The following is a 17,771-nucleotide window of genomic DNA, read 5'->3' as shown; positions in this document are numbered from 1 at the left end:
TTTTCTATAGGGTGACGTTCTAGAAGTAAGCTGCTTATATATGTTGATACGTAATCCAGTGAACACGCTATTCATTGAACTAATTTGTTTGTTCCATCTTTAGGTAGAATACACTTCTTTTAGGACAGACTGCCATAACCTCTCTTCAACAGCTGAGGGCACTCCATGACCAGCTAAATAAAAGCTAACCTGAAGCAGGAGAGCTATCAGCTAACCTGATAGCAGGAATCAAATTATGAGGCCAGCCAGGAGAAAGGTCAGGGCTGCCTGCCAAATAGGTGTGGACTGCCACCCGAGTCCAGTATGAATTGTGTAGGAGCACACTGAATTAGCTTTAGATTGGCATACTTTGTAGGGAAATAGTATTAGTGGCACCAAATATTCAGAAAGTTCAGTTGAGAGTCAGTCTGGAAGCCATGTATATGGTGTTGGTCCTGATTTCATATAAAGCTTTGGTTTCCCTGGCAAAATCATGCTCATGAATACAGTGACGAAGCTCCGTAATATTCATGAAGTTGGAAATCCAGGACTTAATGTTCTTCTTTCTGGAAATTTAAGTCTCTGAACACCTCACTTTCATAATGTTAGGGTAAGAATAAGCAGTTCCTGACAAGACCTTCTTCTCACAAGCCAGTGATCAGACAGCTTCTGACTGTCGAATTCCCATTCCACATCTGAACCAGGGATTTATGTACACTCAGTCTTCCCAGACCCTCAGTAATATAGATTTTATATAAGAGATAAGAGGGTCATATATATAAAGAGGGTCATAAAAGACCCTCGGCTTTTATGAACAGCTCTATACCTGTGTCAAAATGGAGCTGTAGGAACATATGATTGCTTTTTTTCTACAGACAGAAGGAATGCCTGAAGTCTGACTTTGGGCTAGGTTTGCCCTGTTTCTTGGCAGGGAAACTGTAACGCTGTATACTGATTTGGCTACAGAGCTGCTGCTATCTTAGCCAGTTTTCAAAAAAGCTTCTTGTGCAGACTGCAGGTACATCTGAGCATTTTGCTAATGTAATTTGGAAGAAAAAATGAGAGATTACAGAGCACAGGTTAGAACAGCTTTCCTTTGCAAAATATAAAAATATTTTAAAAATATAAATATACAAACCATTAACTACAATGTTATTTTATCCACGAGCTCACCTTTAGAAGAAAGCAAGTTTGCTTTGTAAAACCTCACAATAAACAGTACGGTCAACTTGGCACCTTGAGTTGAGTGTTAGGTAAATACTCCCTATGAGAAAGTGAGAAAATCAGTCTTGGAGTAACTTCTGCATGGGACAGCCCAGCAGCCTCATGGCCTTTTGCAACTCAGGGTAACACAACCTAAATACTTTGTTTCAGCAAAGTAGGTGAAAACTACAAGTGTCAGTCCTGCTTATCAGAACACTTTGTGTACTTTAACCACGTGCTTGTTGCCTTTCAAAGTAAAGCTTAACTATCTTCCCTAAACCTTTACCAGACAAAGCTTGTTTTTCTTACGTTCGCTTTTCACCATGTGCAGTACCACTTCTTTCCAGAAGAGGGGAAACGTGCACTTCTGTTCTCCCTCTTTCCCCTTTCCCCAAAAGCCTTCCAGGGCAGCAGACCAAAGTAATGTACTGACACTTGACAAAGCAAAGAGAAACCACGTGTATTTGTAATTTATTTTGCGAAAACGGGTACTAATTTGGAGAGAGGTAAGGTTATGTGAGGGTGATTTGACAAAAATATTTGTCTAGGAAGTCAATGTCTGTAAGACCAAGGGCTAAGGGGGCACAGGACTGAACAGTGTCTATGTATCCCAATTTTTCCTTCTTTTTTCTTTTTACCTCCACCCCTATGGTTAATCACTAGTAATACTAATGTGATTTGACTAGGTTTTTCAGAGTGAGTTAGGAAGGCATCTGAATGCAGTAGCAAATGCCCAACAAAAAACTGCAGACAAAGAGTGGACACAATCCAGTATATTTAACACTTCAGCACTGTTACCTTCCTAAAGCAACACCTATGGAGAGAAACAAATAAACAAATGTTGTTCTACACTCTTGCCAGTTTTGGCGGGGGGGACTTTGTGTGTTCTGTTAAGGCATACATCCTGTTGTTGACACTCTAGGCTATTCTGTCATTTTAAGATGTGAAATGTGAATTTTGAGGGACTGACACTGAAATAACTTACAGTTACATGCTATGAGAGTCATTCCTATGAAATCAACTAGTCTTTGATTTTTTACCAGCAATGAAAGCAGGTAGAAGTATTTTGTCTGCCAACAAGAAAATATTACTTCAGAAATGTGTAACACACAAACAAAAGGATGAATGTTGGCATTTTTGCATCTTCAGAAAGGAGAAATGCAAAACTGTTACACATTTCAGTATTTTTCTCCCAGCAATTGTCTGTACAGAGGCCCTATACTACCATTGCCTTCAGATGCCTTCTGATTTGATTTATTTGCTGCTTATGAAGAGATTTTAGAGCTGACTGATGTCAGACAGCTGGGGGGGGGGGGGTGTCCCTAGGAATGAGCTCTCCTTACAAAGGGAGGGACATGGTAGTCCCTCAGCAGTGGGGCATTCATGTCAGTGATTTGTACAATCTGAGCAAGCCCACGGGCCTCAGCTCCATGCTGGCCCTGTCTGTCTCCCTGCTGCGGTGGAGCTGCTTTGGCATAGGCAGGACAAAACTCCTTCTCACGTGCAGCAACAGGCACGCGTTACGGGGCTGCTCCTACAGCTTGGATCGTCCACCACCAACCCCCACTGCCCCGCACACAGCAATCCTTGACCGAGGAAAACATTTCTTACGCTGAAGCTCTCTTTGTCGAGCTCCCACACGGGACGGTAGCAGCCAGGCCAGTTTCCCCCGCTGTCAGGGGACAAGAGCCTGCTCGCCCCGCAGCTAGGCAAGAGAGGGCAGAACAGGTCAGCCCGGTGCCGCTCAGCTCTCCTCGGGGCCTGACTGGGCGGGGCGGGGCCGTGCCGAGCCGGGCGGGCGGAGCGGAGTCAGGCGGGGACCGCCCCGCAGCCTTGGGGCGGAGCCGCCACCCGCTTCATAAAGGACGAGCCCAGGCGCTGCTCGGCGTAGTGAGGCAGATTGGGTGGGAAGAGTAGGGCCGGTGGAGCGGGATCGAGGAGGGCGGGTAGGACGGAGCCGGCGGGGTGCGGTGATGGAACTCCTACGGACTATCGCCCACCCTCCGGGCGGCGGCGGTGCCAAGGGCTGCGAGGCGGCGGCGGGCAGAGCTGCCGGCGGCGAGTCGCGCAGGAAGAAGGCGGAGGAGCCGCCGCACCAGCACGGCCACCCCGCAGCCGAGGTCTCCCGGATTATTACCGACCCCACGACGGGGAAGCGTTACTGCCGCGGCAAGGTGCTCGGAAAGGTAATGGCCGCGGCGAGCCCTGTGCCCTCCCGAGCCGACGGCCGGTGTGCTTAGCTCGCCGCTCTTCTCGGCGGGGCGGCCGGCGGGCGCTGTCCCTGCGGGGCTGCTTTCCCCCGGCGAGTGGAGCGCGCAGTGCTGCCGCCCACGACCTGCCCAGCACCGCCCGGGCCAGGCGCTATGCGTCCGGGCGCTCTTACTGCCCCGGAATCGTGCCTTCGGCTCGGGCGAAGATTTGTGTGTTGCATGCGGGGAGTAGGGAGCACGAGCCTTCCAACAGACGATGAACCCAGGACCTGTCCTTAGAAAATTGCCCTTTGCTAAGGAAGTGGCGCTTCTTGACTAATACATGAGCTGGTGAATGACTAAGTGCAGAACTGCATTTATACCTGCTCTAATTGCCTTTTTTCTCCTATGTCTCTCTAGGGCGGATTTGCCAAGTGTTACGAGATGACAGATTTGACAACAAATAAAGTTTATGCTGCAAAAATCATTCCTCACAGCAGAGTAGCAAAACCTCATCAAAGGGAGAAGGTATGTATGCATGAATGATTATTTTTTTCCCCCCTCAAACTCTTTGTGTGCTGGATAGCCTACCCCTTTTCCTGAAATGGTTCTGATAGAGCTGTTTGCTCAACCAAGTAAGGCTAACAACACCTTTCTTCTTTCTCACTATCTTATCTGTATAGATTGATAAAGAGATTGAGCTGCACAGAATGCTTAATCACAGACATGTTGTGCAGTTTTACCATTACTTTGAAGACAGAGAGAATATTTACATTCTTCTGGAATACTGCAGTAGAAGGGTGAGCATCAACTGGGAGAAATACGGTATTTACTTACCTGGAGTCTGCAACTAATTTAAATGTGTGATGTGTAAAACTTGTTTTTTGTGGCTTTAGTTTTTGTTTCTCATTTGTATACTCATTTACTTTTGCTTAACGTGAATCTTCTGCATGAATTATCAGTGACATTTCTGCCTTTGTCTTTCCTCTGCAGTCAATGGCTCACATCTTAAAAGCCAGGAAGGTATTGACAGAACCAGAAGTACGATACTACCTCAGGCAAATTGTGTCAGGGCTAAAGTATCTTCATGAACAGGAAATCTTACACAGGGATCTTAAACTAGGTAAGTTCTCTGGATTGCCAATTTCTAAACATACTCCTCCAGCCCTGTCAGCGTTGTACCACTTTATCCTTGTATAGTGATAGTTTGTTTAGTAGAATCAGCTTAGTCTATCTTTACAGTGGAAAGTCATGGTGCTTAAAGGATAACATTAAGCATTCCTAATTTGAAAAAAAAAAAAAATCTTGCCTAGCTTCTGGCTCTGAACAAAGTATGACTCAGCACCTGTGGCAAATGCCTTCCTACCTTGCCAGAGATGGACTAACTGGAATTTCTTTGTCTGCCAGGTAACTTCTTTATCAATGAGAACATGGAACTGAAGCTAGGTGACTTTGGCTTGGCAGCTAGGCTGGAACCACTGGAGCACAGGAGGAGGTAGGAGCATCAAAAATGTATAGTCTAGTAGTAAATGAAACTAAATTCATATGAAAATGACAAGTCATGTTCCATAGCAAAAGCTAGTTATTGTCCCTCCAGTATCATAAAGATAAAATGAAAAAACATCTATGCTAGTAAAGTTCCTACAGCTCCTCTTTAGATGTCTGAACTTGAGAGGAAAACCTGTCCTATGAAAAATAGCTCCTTTCTCTTTCTATTTGAAATATTAACCAGCTCTATGGTGTCTTTGATTTTTCAGAACAATATGTGGCACACCAAATTACCTCTCTCCAGAAGTCCTCAACAAACAAGGGCATGGCTGTGAATCTGATATATGGGCCTTAGGCTGTGTAATGTAAGTGCTTTCCTGCCGTTGAAATGTATTATATCTATCACTGGCTTAGGCTTTTGAGAGTTCAAAGGGGACACACTGCTGTATCCATTTACAGCCTTTTATACATGTGTAGCTCAATGCAGAAATTCTTCATGTTGGGAGATAGACAAAGCCTTTTTTTGTAGCTGTAGACACAAGTAAGGTGGGTGTGTAAAATAAAACAGTTTTCCTTTGCCTTTAAACAGGTATACAATGCTGTTGGGAAGACCTCCATTTGAGACTACAAATCTTAAAGAAACATACAGATGTATAAGGGAAGCAAGATACAGCCTGCCTTCATCTCTCTTGGCACCTGCAAAACACTTAATAGCTAGTATGTTGTCAAAAAACCCTGAAGATCGGCCCAGTTTAGATGAAATAATTCGACATGAATTCTTCTTACAGGTTTGTACTGTCTGCTATTAGTGTTGTAAAAAACAAAATCTGCATAAAAATGCACTCCATGGTCTAAAAATTGTGTTATATTTCCACAGGGCTTTACACCTGATAGACTTTCTGCAAGCTGTTGTCACACTGTCCCTGATTTCCATTTGTCAAGTCCTGCTAAAAATTTCTTCAAAAAAGCAGCTGCTGCTCTCTTTGGGGGAAAAAAGGATAAGGCCAGATACTTGGACACGCATAGTAAGTTTGAAGTCTAGATGCAGTCTACTTATCTCTTGCATCTGTTTCATATTAGTGTACATCTGTGAGCAACAGAACATTTATGTGTCTTAGAACTTTCCTGGGTTGGTTTTGACTTTTTTTCTTAATAAGTATAGATGTTAGCCTGCCCACCTATGCCAGTTTACATACATAAATGCTTCTTATAGCATCCATGTCTGTGTTGGTTGTGTGTTAGTTTATAAAGTCTATTGAAATTTAGTCTCTTAGAATGATTTGTGTATAATGGCATCATTTCTCTGGGAGACTATGGCAGGTTTAGAAGAAGCTGCTAGAGAGACATAATGTGTGTTCTTCAGCTAATTTGTTATGCTTTCTATAATTCAATAGCAGTTCCAGATTCAGAGTTAAATTTTTTTTTTTCCTGTGTTGCAGACAGGCTAGCTAAAGAAGATGAAGAAATCTACAAGCTCAGGCATGATTTGAAGAAGACATCAATAACCCAGCAGGCCCCCAAACACAAGACAGATGAGGTATATGCAAGTGCAGTTCAAGTCTAGTAACAGTTGGGTGGAGTAGCTATAATTAAATTATATTTGACTTGGATATCAGAACTGGAGCTGTACACAGCATAATCAAGCTTAAATGATTAGCAGAGCTGTTTTAAGAGGGCTTAAACAAGCATCACAAAGGTATAGTAGCATTTGTAGGGAGACTATAAATTTTGGCTTTTGAGTAATTATAGTATCTGCCTAGACTCCTTTGTTGCATATGCGTTAACTTGTCTGCCTGGTGTTATTTCTCAATATTCCAAATACAGGGCTTCGGTTCATGATTAACTAGGGCTTCTTAAAAGAATAAATTGCTGAAGTCTGTCTTTTACTATTTGGTGTTCAGACCTGCACACAGCTGCTCTCTTGCTAGGGCAGGAGAGCAGAAAACTGAATAATAGCCTGTGAGATGTAAATTGAAGATCTAAAGAATGGAAAGACCTGGAGTGCTGCTCTGAGCTAAGTCTAGCAGCAGCTCCTTTGTAATCTTTGTACATGAATACCGGTTTCCCTAGAATTTATCATTTGTTGAGAAACAGGAGAGCCATGCAGAACTTGTGTATAAGCCTTGACTTATGTTTGATGTTTACATGTCTCACATCTCTTCTAGGAGATTCAGCCTCTTATCACAACAGTGGTCAAGCCGGGAGCATTGCCAGAAACTAAGCAGATTGGAGACTCCATTCGGATGATAGTCAGAGGAACTTTGGGAAGCTGCAGCAGTAGCAGTGAATGTAAGGGCAGCAAAATGTGATGTCTGAGTCTGAATCCAACTTTATTTTCCTCATATCTTAAAAGCTTGAAGCAAACATTGCTTTTATACTCTTATTTTCGATGTTGCAAAAGCCAACAATTTTGAAACATTTCAACTAGAAAGTCATTAGGCTAGATTTCTTAAAATCTATGTATTTCTTAAAATCTAATGTAACTCAAAAGTTTAGAATGAAAATCTTCTCTCCATGTGCTCTTGTCAGTCTAATAATCCTTTCTTTGCAGGTTTGGAAGACAGTACTATGGGAAATGTTGCTGATACAGTTGCAAGAGTATTGAAGGGATGTCTGGAGAATATGCCAGAAGCAGATAGCAATCCCAAAGAACAGCTAACAGCATCCTTCCAGTGGGTTACAAAATGGGTGGACTACTCCAACAAGTATGGCTTTGGGTACCAGCTCTCAGATCACACTGTTGGTGTCCTCTTCAACAATGGAGCACATATGAGCCTTCTGCCAGACAAAAAGTAAGAATTGTTACAAAGCAAACAACTCACTAAAGCAGTTTAAACATTAAATATTTGTTTCTCATCACTAACCACCTTATTTTTTTTTCCTCTTTCAGGACAGTGCATTACTATGCTGAGCTAGGCCAATGCTCTGTCTTCTCAGCCACAGAGGCCCCTGAACAGTTCATTAGCCAAGTAACTGTACTGAAGTATTTCTCTCACTATATGGAGGAGAACCTTATGGATGTAAGTTCAGCACCTTCAGGGTTCCTGAGCTGTAAAAATACACTAAATGTAAACGGAGTGCTTAATACAGTCTGTTCCCTTTCCTAGGGAGGAGACTTGCCCAGCCTAACAGATGTACGCAGGCCCAGGCTTTACCTCTTACAGTGGCTCAAGTCTGATAAAGCATTAATGATGCTCTTCAATGATGGCACGTTTCAAGTAAGTGCGGTAGCATCACAAGAGAAAATGTCTTAAAATACTTTATTGTAATAAAACCAGGTAAATCTCAGAAATTGAGAGGAGAAAGAAGTAAGTTGATGTTTGTCTCCTCTTTTACAGGTGAACTTCTACCATGATCACACAAAAGTCATAATTTGCAATCAGAGTGAGGAATATCTCCTTACCTACATAAATGAAGACAGGATATCCACAACGTTTCATCTGACAACTCTTCTGGTTTCGGGATGTTCACTGGAACTAAAACACAGAATGGAATATGCTCTGAACATGCTGCTGCAGCGATGTAACTGAAGGAATTGACTCTGTTAAACCAAATGGACTCTCTTGTTCACTGTGAATCTACAGTGGAGATGGTGGAGCAACTAGTATGTTGATGATGGATGTGTGGTGGTACGAAAACTGGACTGTCCAAGTGTGCTGGGCACACATCTATTAGAAGCCTAAACCTACTTGTTGGAGTAAAATGTTGTGACAAGGAGTTCTTCGGATCATAGTTTTCCTTGCTTCATGTGTGTTAAAGATATAATTTGACTTGAACTCGGAGCAGAGTGTGTCTGTTTGCTCTGTAAGAGAGCATCTCTGATGGAATTAAACTGTGAATACACATCTGGAAAGGGAGGGAAGGGAGAGCTCCGTTGTTGGGGATAATTGTAACAAGCAGCTTCTGGTTGCTTAACTGTGAACTATGGCCATACTGTTTTTTTCCTTATTTTTCAAAAATACCCACACTTGTGGCTGGCAAAGTGCATTCCTTGTTAATTTTTTTTTTTTTAATTTATTACAGCCTAAAGTGAAGTATTTATTTTTTTTTTTTGGACCTTGGCATTTTGAATATAAATCTGTTGGCAATAAAGAATGGAAATCTGAAGCATCATTCTCTACTCTTTCTCCAGTGTAACTGAGCATGCTTTACTTTGCATTACAAAAAATCTCGCAGATTTGCTTTCTATGTTTAAAAAGTCTGCTGCAGGTCTGGATATGAAGGGTAGGCAGGTTTATCTGTGTCTATGCCCACTTGCAGTCACAAAAACCAACATGGCTATTAGTAATTATATCTGCAATCCTAAAATAAGTGCTGATGGAGTTCACAGACTGATGATGTAGGCCTTGACAGTTATTGTCCTGAGAGCTTAAAACAAAGCTATGGATCTCTTCAAGATATTACATCTCAAAGTTGTTTTTAACACAGACTGAAAAGTACTCTTTCTTCTGGGTAGGATGTTGGAGACTGAAGCATAAGTGCCTGTGTAAATTCTCTTCTTGCTGGGAAAGCATTGCTCTTATCAAGGGCCTGAAAATCCTGATACCTCAACAGCAGAATGAATTGACCATACCTGACACTTTGCCTTTACTGAGCTTTATTTTGTCTTTCTAACCTTGGTTAGATGATTACCCCAGTAAATTAAAAGCAAAAGGGTGAAAAAATTAAAGGGTGACTATACCATAATTTCTATACCATAAATCATAATTTGTCTTAGTAATGCTTGTGGCCATTTAAAGTTATCAGTTGGGTAGAGTAAGCCTGAAGTTGACACTAAATTTTCTGAGACCAGCATAGGCAGAGCCTGCTGCTTTCTGCAATCCTACTGCTTCTGAAATTCCACTTACATGACTAATGGCTTTCCAAAACTGAAGACAGTGCCATTTGTCAGTTAAAAACATGCAAATAGGTGCAATTATGGAGAAATCATGACTCCGGGCAGGGGGAAATTGACTTGTGGACTGGGCTTATTTCTCTTAGATATTGCATAGCACCTGGATCTGTATAAACATATAGCTGTCTTCAAGTAACTGTTCTGATGCAACAGCAACCAGTTAATTGCTTTCTTGACCTATTGTTCTTATAACTGAAGGAGGCCTTTTCTGAACAACATCAGTTGCTGTCAGTGTATCAATCGCAGCTTCTGAATGTAAGGAACAGGCAGAGTAATAAAATGCAGACTAAACAAAGTACAGATGTCAATCTGAAATAGTGAGCAGAGTACTTATCGCTGGCTTGCTTCATCTTGCAACAAGCGTGTATAACTGTGCTGGGGTTTGTTGTATTGAATACCAGGCATTAGGTAATATTTATTTACTTCTCAAGTCTAGACAGGAAGACCCAATTGAGTTCTTCAGATGGATTCATTAATGTAACTCTAGGCAGTTCTGTGAAGTTAAATATATACTTGGTATAGTGAGCAGAATTCAGCTTCCCAGCTGTCTACTTTCTTCAAGTGATAATGGCTGATTTTATTCCTGAGAGGCCATGACTTACCTAATTCTGTTGCACACATACAGCTGACTGTTGTGTTCTTTTCCCTAACAAAGTAAAATCTCCCTTTTTATTTAGGACACCAGTAAACCCACAGCTTGCATGTATGTCAAAACCAAAATTTACTAGAGCTATAATACTTCACAAGGAAAAAATGCTTTTTGTTCAACTTTTGTGTGCTAGAGAAAGTGCAAACCTTTTTTCAGCTGCTATGATTTCTTTGTGTACCAAAATCATGTTTTTATGGCTATAATTCAGGCTTGTGTAAGCAAACACATTTTAATGTAGAATATTTAAAAATGTGTGTAAAGGCTTCAGGATGCTAGTTGTTTGTGGATGGCTGATACCTCACCAAAATAAGTTAGTGAATCAGCTATTTGTATGCAGTGTTTATGCTCAGTGGTTGCTAAATCCTTGTGTATCTTTCTGCTTAATGCAGCTTCTGCTCTGTATCCTTACCTCACTTTTTATTTTAATATTGCAAAACAAGAAAGATGTTTAGATCAGGTGAAGGAGAAATATGCTTTTCAAGGTACCTTTGTCCTAGTCTCTCAGCCCAAAGAGGAAAAGCCATTTTAAAATTCTTGGTATAAGAACTTGCATCAGGAACAAAGGTTCTGAAATTCTTTCTCAGGGTGGATCCTCTCTTAAATAAGATACTGTAGCGCACTACTTGGCCTTCTTTACTTAAATATGTAACTCCCTCTTGTAATTCTGCACACAGGAAGATAAATATTAGAAAGGCACTTGTCCATATCTTCCGTATAACAAATGTCTTACCTTCTCTCAAAAGATGTGGTCTGCATTTTATGCTGGTCCAGCAACTGTTTTATTACATTTAAACCAAGAGAAAACACGGCATAAAATCTAGTTTGGGAGTATATCTATTTGAAAGGAAATGTGAGGATTAAAGGATTAGGTGAAAGCATAAAGGTTTGTCAGGTATGAATGCCTGACACAATTACAATGACAAGGAAAAAAAATCTGTTGTACTCTTACCAAAACATCTTCATGAAGTTTGAAAATATATTTTTGCAAATACACATACATACTTTTATGACTGAGTGCACTAATCTGCTGATAGCAAACAAGTCAAGAAAATTCTTCAAACAGGTCATGCTTCAGCAATGAAAAATGCACTACCCACTGATGCCACTAGTAACTCAAGTATTCTAGGGCATTCTGTAATCCTTTCCTGAAATTATTCCATTTCATTAAGATCCTGTATATAATACATATGAGAAAAAAGAAAACAGTTTCAGTATATGCTGCTTGGCAATCTTGAATAAAGTTTCCAATATTCTCCAGGTTACTTAGGAAACTAGAAGAATATTCTGTTACTTTAAAGCTATTTCATTACTTCTGAAAATAGTCATATCAGAGAATGCCCATCACCATCAATGACAGGTAATTTTGTGCCTGATTAAATGGATTCTAAATGTAAACTCAAATTTTTAAAAATTATAGGTATTTATAGGTGTTTATGAACTCGCAACCAGATGCATACCCAAGGAATCAACCTGAATAATCCATGGCATGGGCCATCACTTTTTTTGATTTGGTCTGGTTTTGTAATTTTTATGCCTTATGAACATCAATAGTGGCAGAATTGCCATAATGTTAGACTAGGACATACAAATTAAGAAGGTGAACTCCATTTAAATATATATATTTGGAAACAAATATCATGGGTCCTCATGGTGTTTGGAAATAAGGATAACAGAAAGTAAAAATCTAGCCTCAGGGATTTATCCATGTAAATTAGCTTAGGTATGGGAACATAATTGATTTGAAAGATTCTGTTTTACTGGCTACACTTGAAACCATTGTGTTTTTCTTCTCTACTGTGAAATCATGGGTAAAAAAACCCCCACATTTTCTGTTGACGATAGAAAGTAGATATGATCTGAACAGGAGTAAGGCCGATTGACATTTTTAAAGCCCTTTCCTTCTTACTATTGAAAGAATGCCTTAATCCTCATGATGAACATATAAAAGTACATAAAATTGACATGAGGCATTATTAATACCAAACTGGCCCAGGTAAAGAGTTACTAAACCCTTTTTCATCAGAGGTAAAAGAGCAATAAGTTATTTTACAGTTACCTCCACTAAGGATTTTGAGTAAAGACCTGAATGAACTCACCCAGCACTTTGGCAGTTTGTAGGGTGATGTTTTTTGTGGCAGGCCAGAAATGAAGGCTAATCCACACACTGCCTTCCTTACACATATTGAATGATCATGAAAATGACTGGCCATTTTCTGCTGATGGTTTCAAAAGTTACATAAAGGCGAATCAAGCACTATCCTCAAGTGAGTGGATGGGTACATAGGTGTCTCTCCACACACTGAGAATCTTAGGCAGAGGTTGACATTTTTTTGCCTCATTCCCTACTCTGAGGAATAAGTACCAGCTCATTTAAGTTATTTACCAGGACTTGAGATCTTTGAGACTGATAACCTATCACACAACTAGGTCTTCCTAGACAAAGTAGCACAATTACCCTTTAGAACCTGGTCATCTAGGACACCATTCTCGAGGACCTTTCTTCTGAAGGATTCAGTTCCTGGTATTTCACATCAAATTACCACAACAGCAATGGTATTAACACCATGAATAAAATAAGCTTTGAAGTCACCTTTTCAATCTTTCTGCCAATTCCAGAAGACCTCACCTGCTCCCAGTCATGCTTCAAGGGTTTCACAGACACAAGCATTAGAATCAAACTAATAGTAAACTCTGACAACTCATGAAAATTCTACACATATGACATTTTATGCTCATAAAGTAGCCTCTGATTCATAGCTTATAAGACTTTTTTCCCTTATTTATTATAAAAATAAATTTTAATGTAGTTTTAGTATTTTGGAATAGACTTCACTGGAGGAAAGAAAGTAACAAGGCTTTTGTAGTGGGATTCTGGATCCAGTGGATTAAGACCGCTGGTTCTGATGGGAGAAATGGAAGGCATAATGCATTATAAAGTAGGCTGTGGCAGAGGAGGAAAGTCAATGAAAGTGGAAGAAAGGAAGCAAGGTTATACCATGAAAGCAAGTTTAATCTTCTATAGAAAGAAAAAAAAGCAATTTGCGTATCATCCTCAAGGCCAGCTTCTCATGTCTGCCATTGCATCAAGTCATGGATAGCTGCAGTAAAAGATGCATGAGAGGTGCAACAAGTGGGCAGAACAGGAAAGGCTGGACTTTTTAGTACAGGGAAATTCAAGGCAGCTGAGACAAGCTCAGGCTAATTGAAATGCCTTGCAGTATATATTAGCACAGGCTGCATCAGTTTGATGTTGCTTTACAGAGAAAATTTTAAAAGCTATTCTGATTTTCAGATGCTCTTACCTCTGTTAATAATGAGGACTTGTGGAAATGAAAGTGGATGGTGTCTGCTTCCAATCAAGGTTAGATATCTCATAAAAGGACTCAGAGCACGATAATGTCGGGCAGTGGTTATGGAAGGAGGAATGTACACAGAACGATTATAGAATTATTATGTAGTATATGATGCTGTTTCTGTCTCTCTAAGCATTTGCACTAAACTCATCCTCACATCTGATCATCTCTACTTAATGTCAGTTCCTTCTTGTTATTGTTAATTACAAATAATTAGAAGGTTAGCTAGGGAGGGTGAGTCATGGCACAAGGAGTATGTGGGAACACGGGTTTACAGTGGGGTTCTGGAAAAAGTGAGAGAGCTCATAACATCAGGAGGAAGGGAAGGTGCTGGAGAGCTGTGATTCAGGGGAGGGAGACCTGGGATGGAAACATGAGGGAAGGCTGCCTGGGGCAGCCAGTGGAGAAAATATTTTGGGAGGCAGAGGCCCCACTTTGAACTCTCCCCCGGAGCAAACATGTCATGGAGGAAGTGATGGCAGCAAGGCAGAAGGCAGCTGGCTGGAGTTGGTGCAGCAGGTCAGCAGGCAGCAAGGCCGAGCCAGGGCCGAGCCAGGGCTGGGAGCTGCCCGAGGATGGCTCCGGCTGCGGGAGCCGGCCCGGGCAGGGCCAGGGCAGGCCCTGGGCAGCAGCAGAACCTGCAGCGAGGAGCCTCCCTTTCACTCCCCTTTGCCACACGGACTAACCTGGGGAGGGGAAAGGAATGGTCTTCAAGGTAGAAAATTATAGCAATTAGAAGCCACAGAGGATTCTTGATCCATGATAATTGATCCGTTATGAGTCAATAAAAGAGGACTAAGTGGGAGCTCATATTTTTGGAGCAGGGGAGTAAGCTCCAGTTTTATCTCATGAGTTGCATCAAAGAAAGATGTTTGAGGGGATGTGAGATGTCAGAGATGATGGCCAGTGTGCTCTGACAGTGATAAAAGCAGGTATGGACCAGAGGTGAAATACTGAGTGTTGTGACCAGAGAAAAGACAATTACAGGAATCAAGACGCAACAGGGAATGAGTCAAGTGCAAAAAAATCTGGCAACATTAAATGGAGCTGAGTAGAAAGGGAGACATTTGAACTTACATATCAGCAGCCTTTCCACATCTGTTGCCAGGAGAGGCAAGAGAGCAGTGCCAAAGCGGGTCGAAGGGAAGATTAGCAGTGTGAAAGTGAAGGCAGTCAAAGCAGGCATCATACTTGCAGGAGGAAACAGGAGTTGAGCTGGACAGGTGAGAACAAAAGGTATGCTGAGAGAGTGAATTCCCCTCCAAGTAATGGAGAAGGTGCTCTGTCAGGAGGCAGCATACTTATTACACACAACACACATCTCTGAGGAAATCAAATGTGAAGTAAGTCTTAAGAGAATTTTCACATTCTCAGTAAAACAAAGGATTAACAATGATCTGATCCAGTTAGATTAATGGTGCCAGTGCTGGGGACCAGTATTGCAAGACAATGCATTAGTCTTCTGAGTCACTGGTTTCGTTCTCACATACAGTTTATTAACTGCAAATCTTTACCTCCTGATGGTTGCCTCATGTGAAATGAGTTGGTGGCTCATTCCTGTTCATACTGAGAAGGTATCCACATTACAAAAATCATCACTGTTAATTACAAGCCATTTGCATTAATTGGTATCCTTGCTGGACGTCTTCCCAGGGAAGAAGTCTAATGACTGAACATCAGGCATGGCAGCTAAAACACCCTGTTTCCATGAAGTTGCTCCTGTCTGGTCAGGGATTATGTGGGGTATTTGGGGTGGGTCACCAGGGATATAGCAGTTGTTGCCTGAGATGTGTGATATATGGGTGGCCTTTTTAGAACCAACAACTCATTTTCTGAGCCTAAACTTCCAGCAGTGACGGTGATTTGTGACTTTTGTATGCTGTACCTCTTCTGGACTACTACTTGCAATAGAAAGAGCTTACCATGTCCTAGTACTTTACTATGGTTTATTTTTTGCTATTCTAAAATAAACTAAAATTAATTTTATATTTTGGTCATTACTGTTTTCATTTGATTGCCCATCATCTGCATAACGAAAAAGTATACTTCTATTTTCTAATTTGTCCACAACAAGTGAAATTAGTGTCTTCTTAATAGATTACTTCTTTTGTCTCAGTTTTATGTTTTAATTTAGCTTTAGAGGTAGAAGTACAGTAGGAAGTTCCATTATCCAATGAGACAAACTAAAATGAAGAGAGAAACTGCACGTACTGTACTGAGCTCAGATAATCCTGAGCATTTTGAACAGACAAGCAGCTGGTGATATAATCACTTTTCAGGGAGGTGTGTGGATATTGGAAATGTTATCTGAAAAGGGTAAAAACTTAAGATGAAATAGGGATCTTGGCCAAAATTAGAGCCTATAGCATCATTGTGTCTGTGATTTACAGTCTGGTTCCCCCTCTTAAATGTTGTATCCATCAGACTCATACCTGAAGTGCTGTAGATCCCAATGGGATATCTCTTTTGTATTTAGGTGTTCTTCTATGGGGCTTCCCACTTCTAATTATTCCTGGATACTAACACGTTGGATGTTACGTGGAATATGGATGTCAGATAAACAGCATTAATACATCCATTTTTTGAAAAGTAAGACAGAACACAGAGGGAATCTGTTTATCAGCTTAAGATCCCTTTCTCCAGTGTTTCTCAAGCATTCAGAGTTTTTACTGGTGCCAATTTCTCCTCCTCAGGAGGAATGCTCAGCATTTCTCCAGGTCAGGTCTTGGGGTCTCAAAGTAGGAACTTGGAGAGGAGGGAGCTTGCAATTAGTGATGACCTTGATTTTGAGCAAGAAAAAGGAAAAAAACAACCAAAGCCACAGAAGGATCCTATAGACAGACATGGCATTTTCTCCTTAACTCTATTTATTTCCACGAACAATGGGTTTATGCTATGGACTTATTGAAACCAGAGTCTTGGAAAAATAAAGAGTGATCCTGTCATTGTGTATCCAGTTTATGGTGTAGGAATAACCTTTGGACAATACTCTTGGGAACATGGTGTGACTTTCAGGGATGGTGCTGTGCAGGGCCAGGACTTGTACTCAATGTTCCTTGTAGGTCCTTTCCAATGCAGGGTCCTCTCCAATCCTGTTATTCTGTGTTTTCCTATGGTTGAAGCCTGGACTTTGCAATTCTAGTTATATTCAATGGTAAAGGTTTTTAAATGTTTTTAGCTAATTTGGACTCTTTTAAAATAGAAAACAGAGGACAATGTAATCAGGGCATTGTCTAACACTTAAAAGGTCTTGAGATAATTTTTTAAAATTAATTCTGTCTTCTATATCCTTAAAAAGACCATTTTCATATTTGTAATTTCAATAAGGCTTATAAAAGGCTTTCTGAATACACTAGAGAGAATCCAAAGTTTTCTACTAGTGAACATATGTAAAGTAATCATAAAACTCTTAAGTCCTTTAAATCACATGCATTCGAGAATGCTTACAAAGTAAGATTATAGCAGGCTCACAGAACAAGTAAAATAACTCTACCTATATTTTCTTGGGGTGATTAAATCCTTAACATGAGTATAAGTTAAATTTAGAAGAAACTTTATAATATTCCAAACAGTACCAAAAGGTACTGCACAGAAAATTGCATTACAGAATTTACTTATTTTCTGAATGAAGCCAAAAAGAAATGTAGAAATGTAAAGAAATTTTATCATTTTGGCTGAATTTGACTAACTGGTTTCATTTTAAGAAGGAATCTCTGTCTATGATGAATGCTTCTCAGCAATAAAGGGATGTGAAATTATTACTTAATATAAATGAAATAGACACACCTTATTACATTAGTTGCTTATTATGAGTAAATCATTCTCATCTGGGTTACCTTTAACAGTTCCACTGATACCAGGAGAACTGTGCTGAGAAAGCAAAGGTGTATTTGTTGTCAGAGATATCATTAAGTAAGGGCCTGAGACAGCAGGAATGCAACTAGTGATGATGATTTCTGGGAGTAGATAAGTGTCTTTCTGAAGAAAAAGGTCATAAAATCCTTCTCTTGAGGAGG

The 17,771-nt window shown here is 40.6% G+C and overlaps 1 protein-coding gene across 1 annotated transcript; it reads left to right on the top strand.

The window, feature by feature from the left end:
* The first annotated feature begins 3,060 nt into the window (after nt 1-3,060).
* On the top strand, nt 3,061-8,966 carry PLK2 (polo like kinase 2). Its single transcript, XM_038125359.1, has 14 exons — nt 3,061-3,368; nt 3,792-3,899; nt 4,055-4,171; nt 4,365-4,494; nt 4,779-4,866; nt 5,129-5,224; nt 5,449-5,647; nt 5,737-5,884; nt 6,299-6,396; nt 7,025-7,148; nt 7,411-7,651; nt 7,750-7,879; nt 7,967-8,077; nt 8,198-8,966. The coding sequence occupies exons 1-14, from the start codon at nt 3,156-3,158 to the stop codon at nt 8,387-8,389; spliced, it is 1,995 nt and encodes a 664-aa protein (XP_037981287.1). The 5' UTR covers nt 3,061-3,155; the 3' UTR covers nt 8,390-8,966.
* Nucleotides 8,967-17,771: the final 8,805 nt, after the last annotated feature.

The sequence above is a fragment of the Motacilla alba genome, chromosome Z, assembly GCF_015832195.1.
Source record: "Motacilla alba alba isolate MOTALB_02 chromosome Z, Motacilla_alba_V1.0_pri, whole genome shotgun sequence".
Lineage (NCBI taxonomy): Eukaryota > Metazoa > Chordata > Aves > Passeriformes > Motacillidae > Motacilla > Motacilla alba.
Note: the sequence above shows the minus strand (reverse complement) of the source record. Positions and strands in the feature narration are given on the sequence as shown.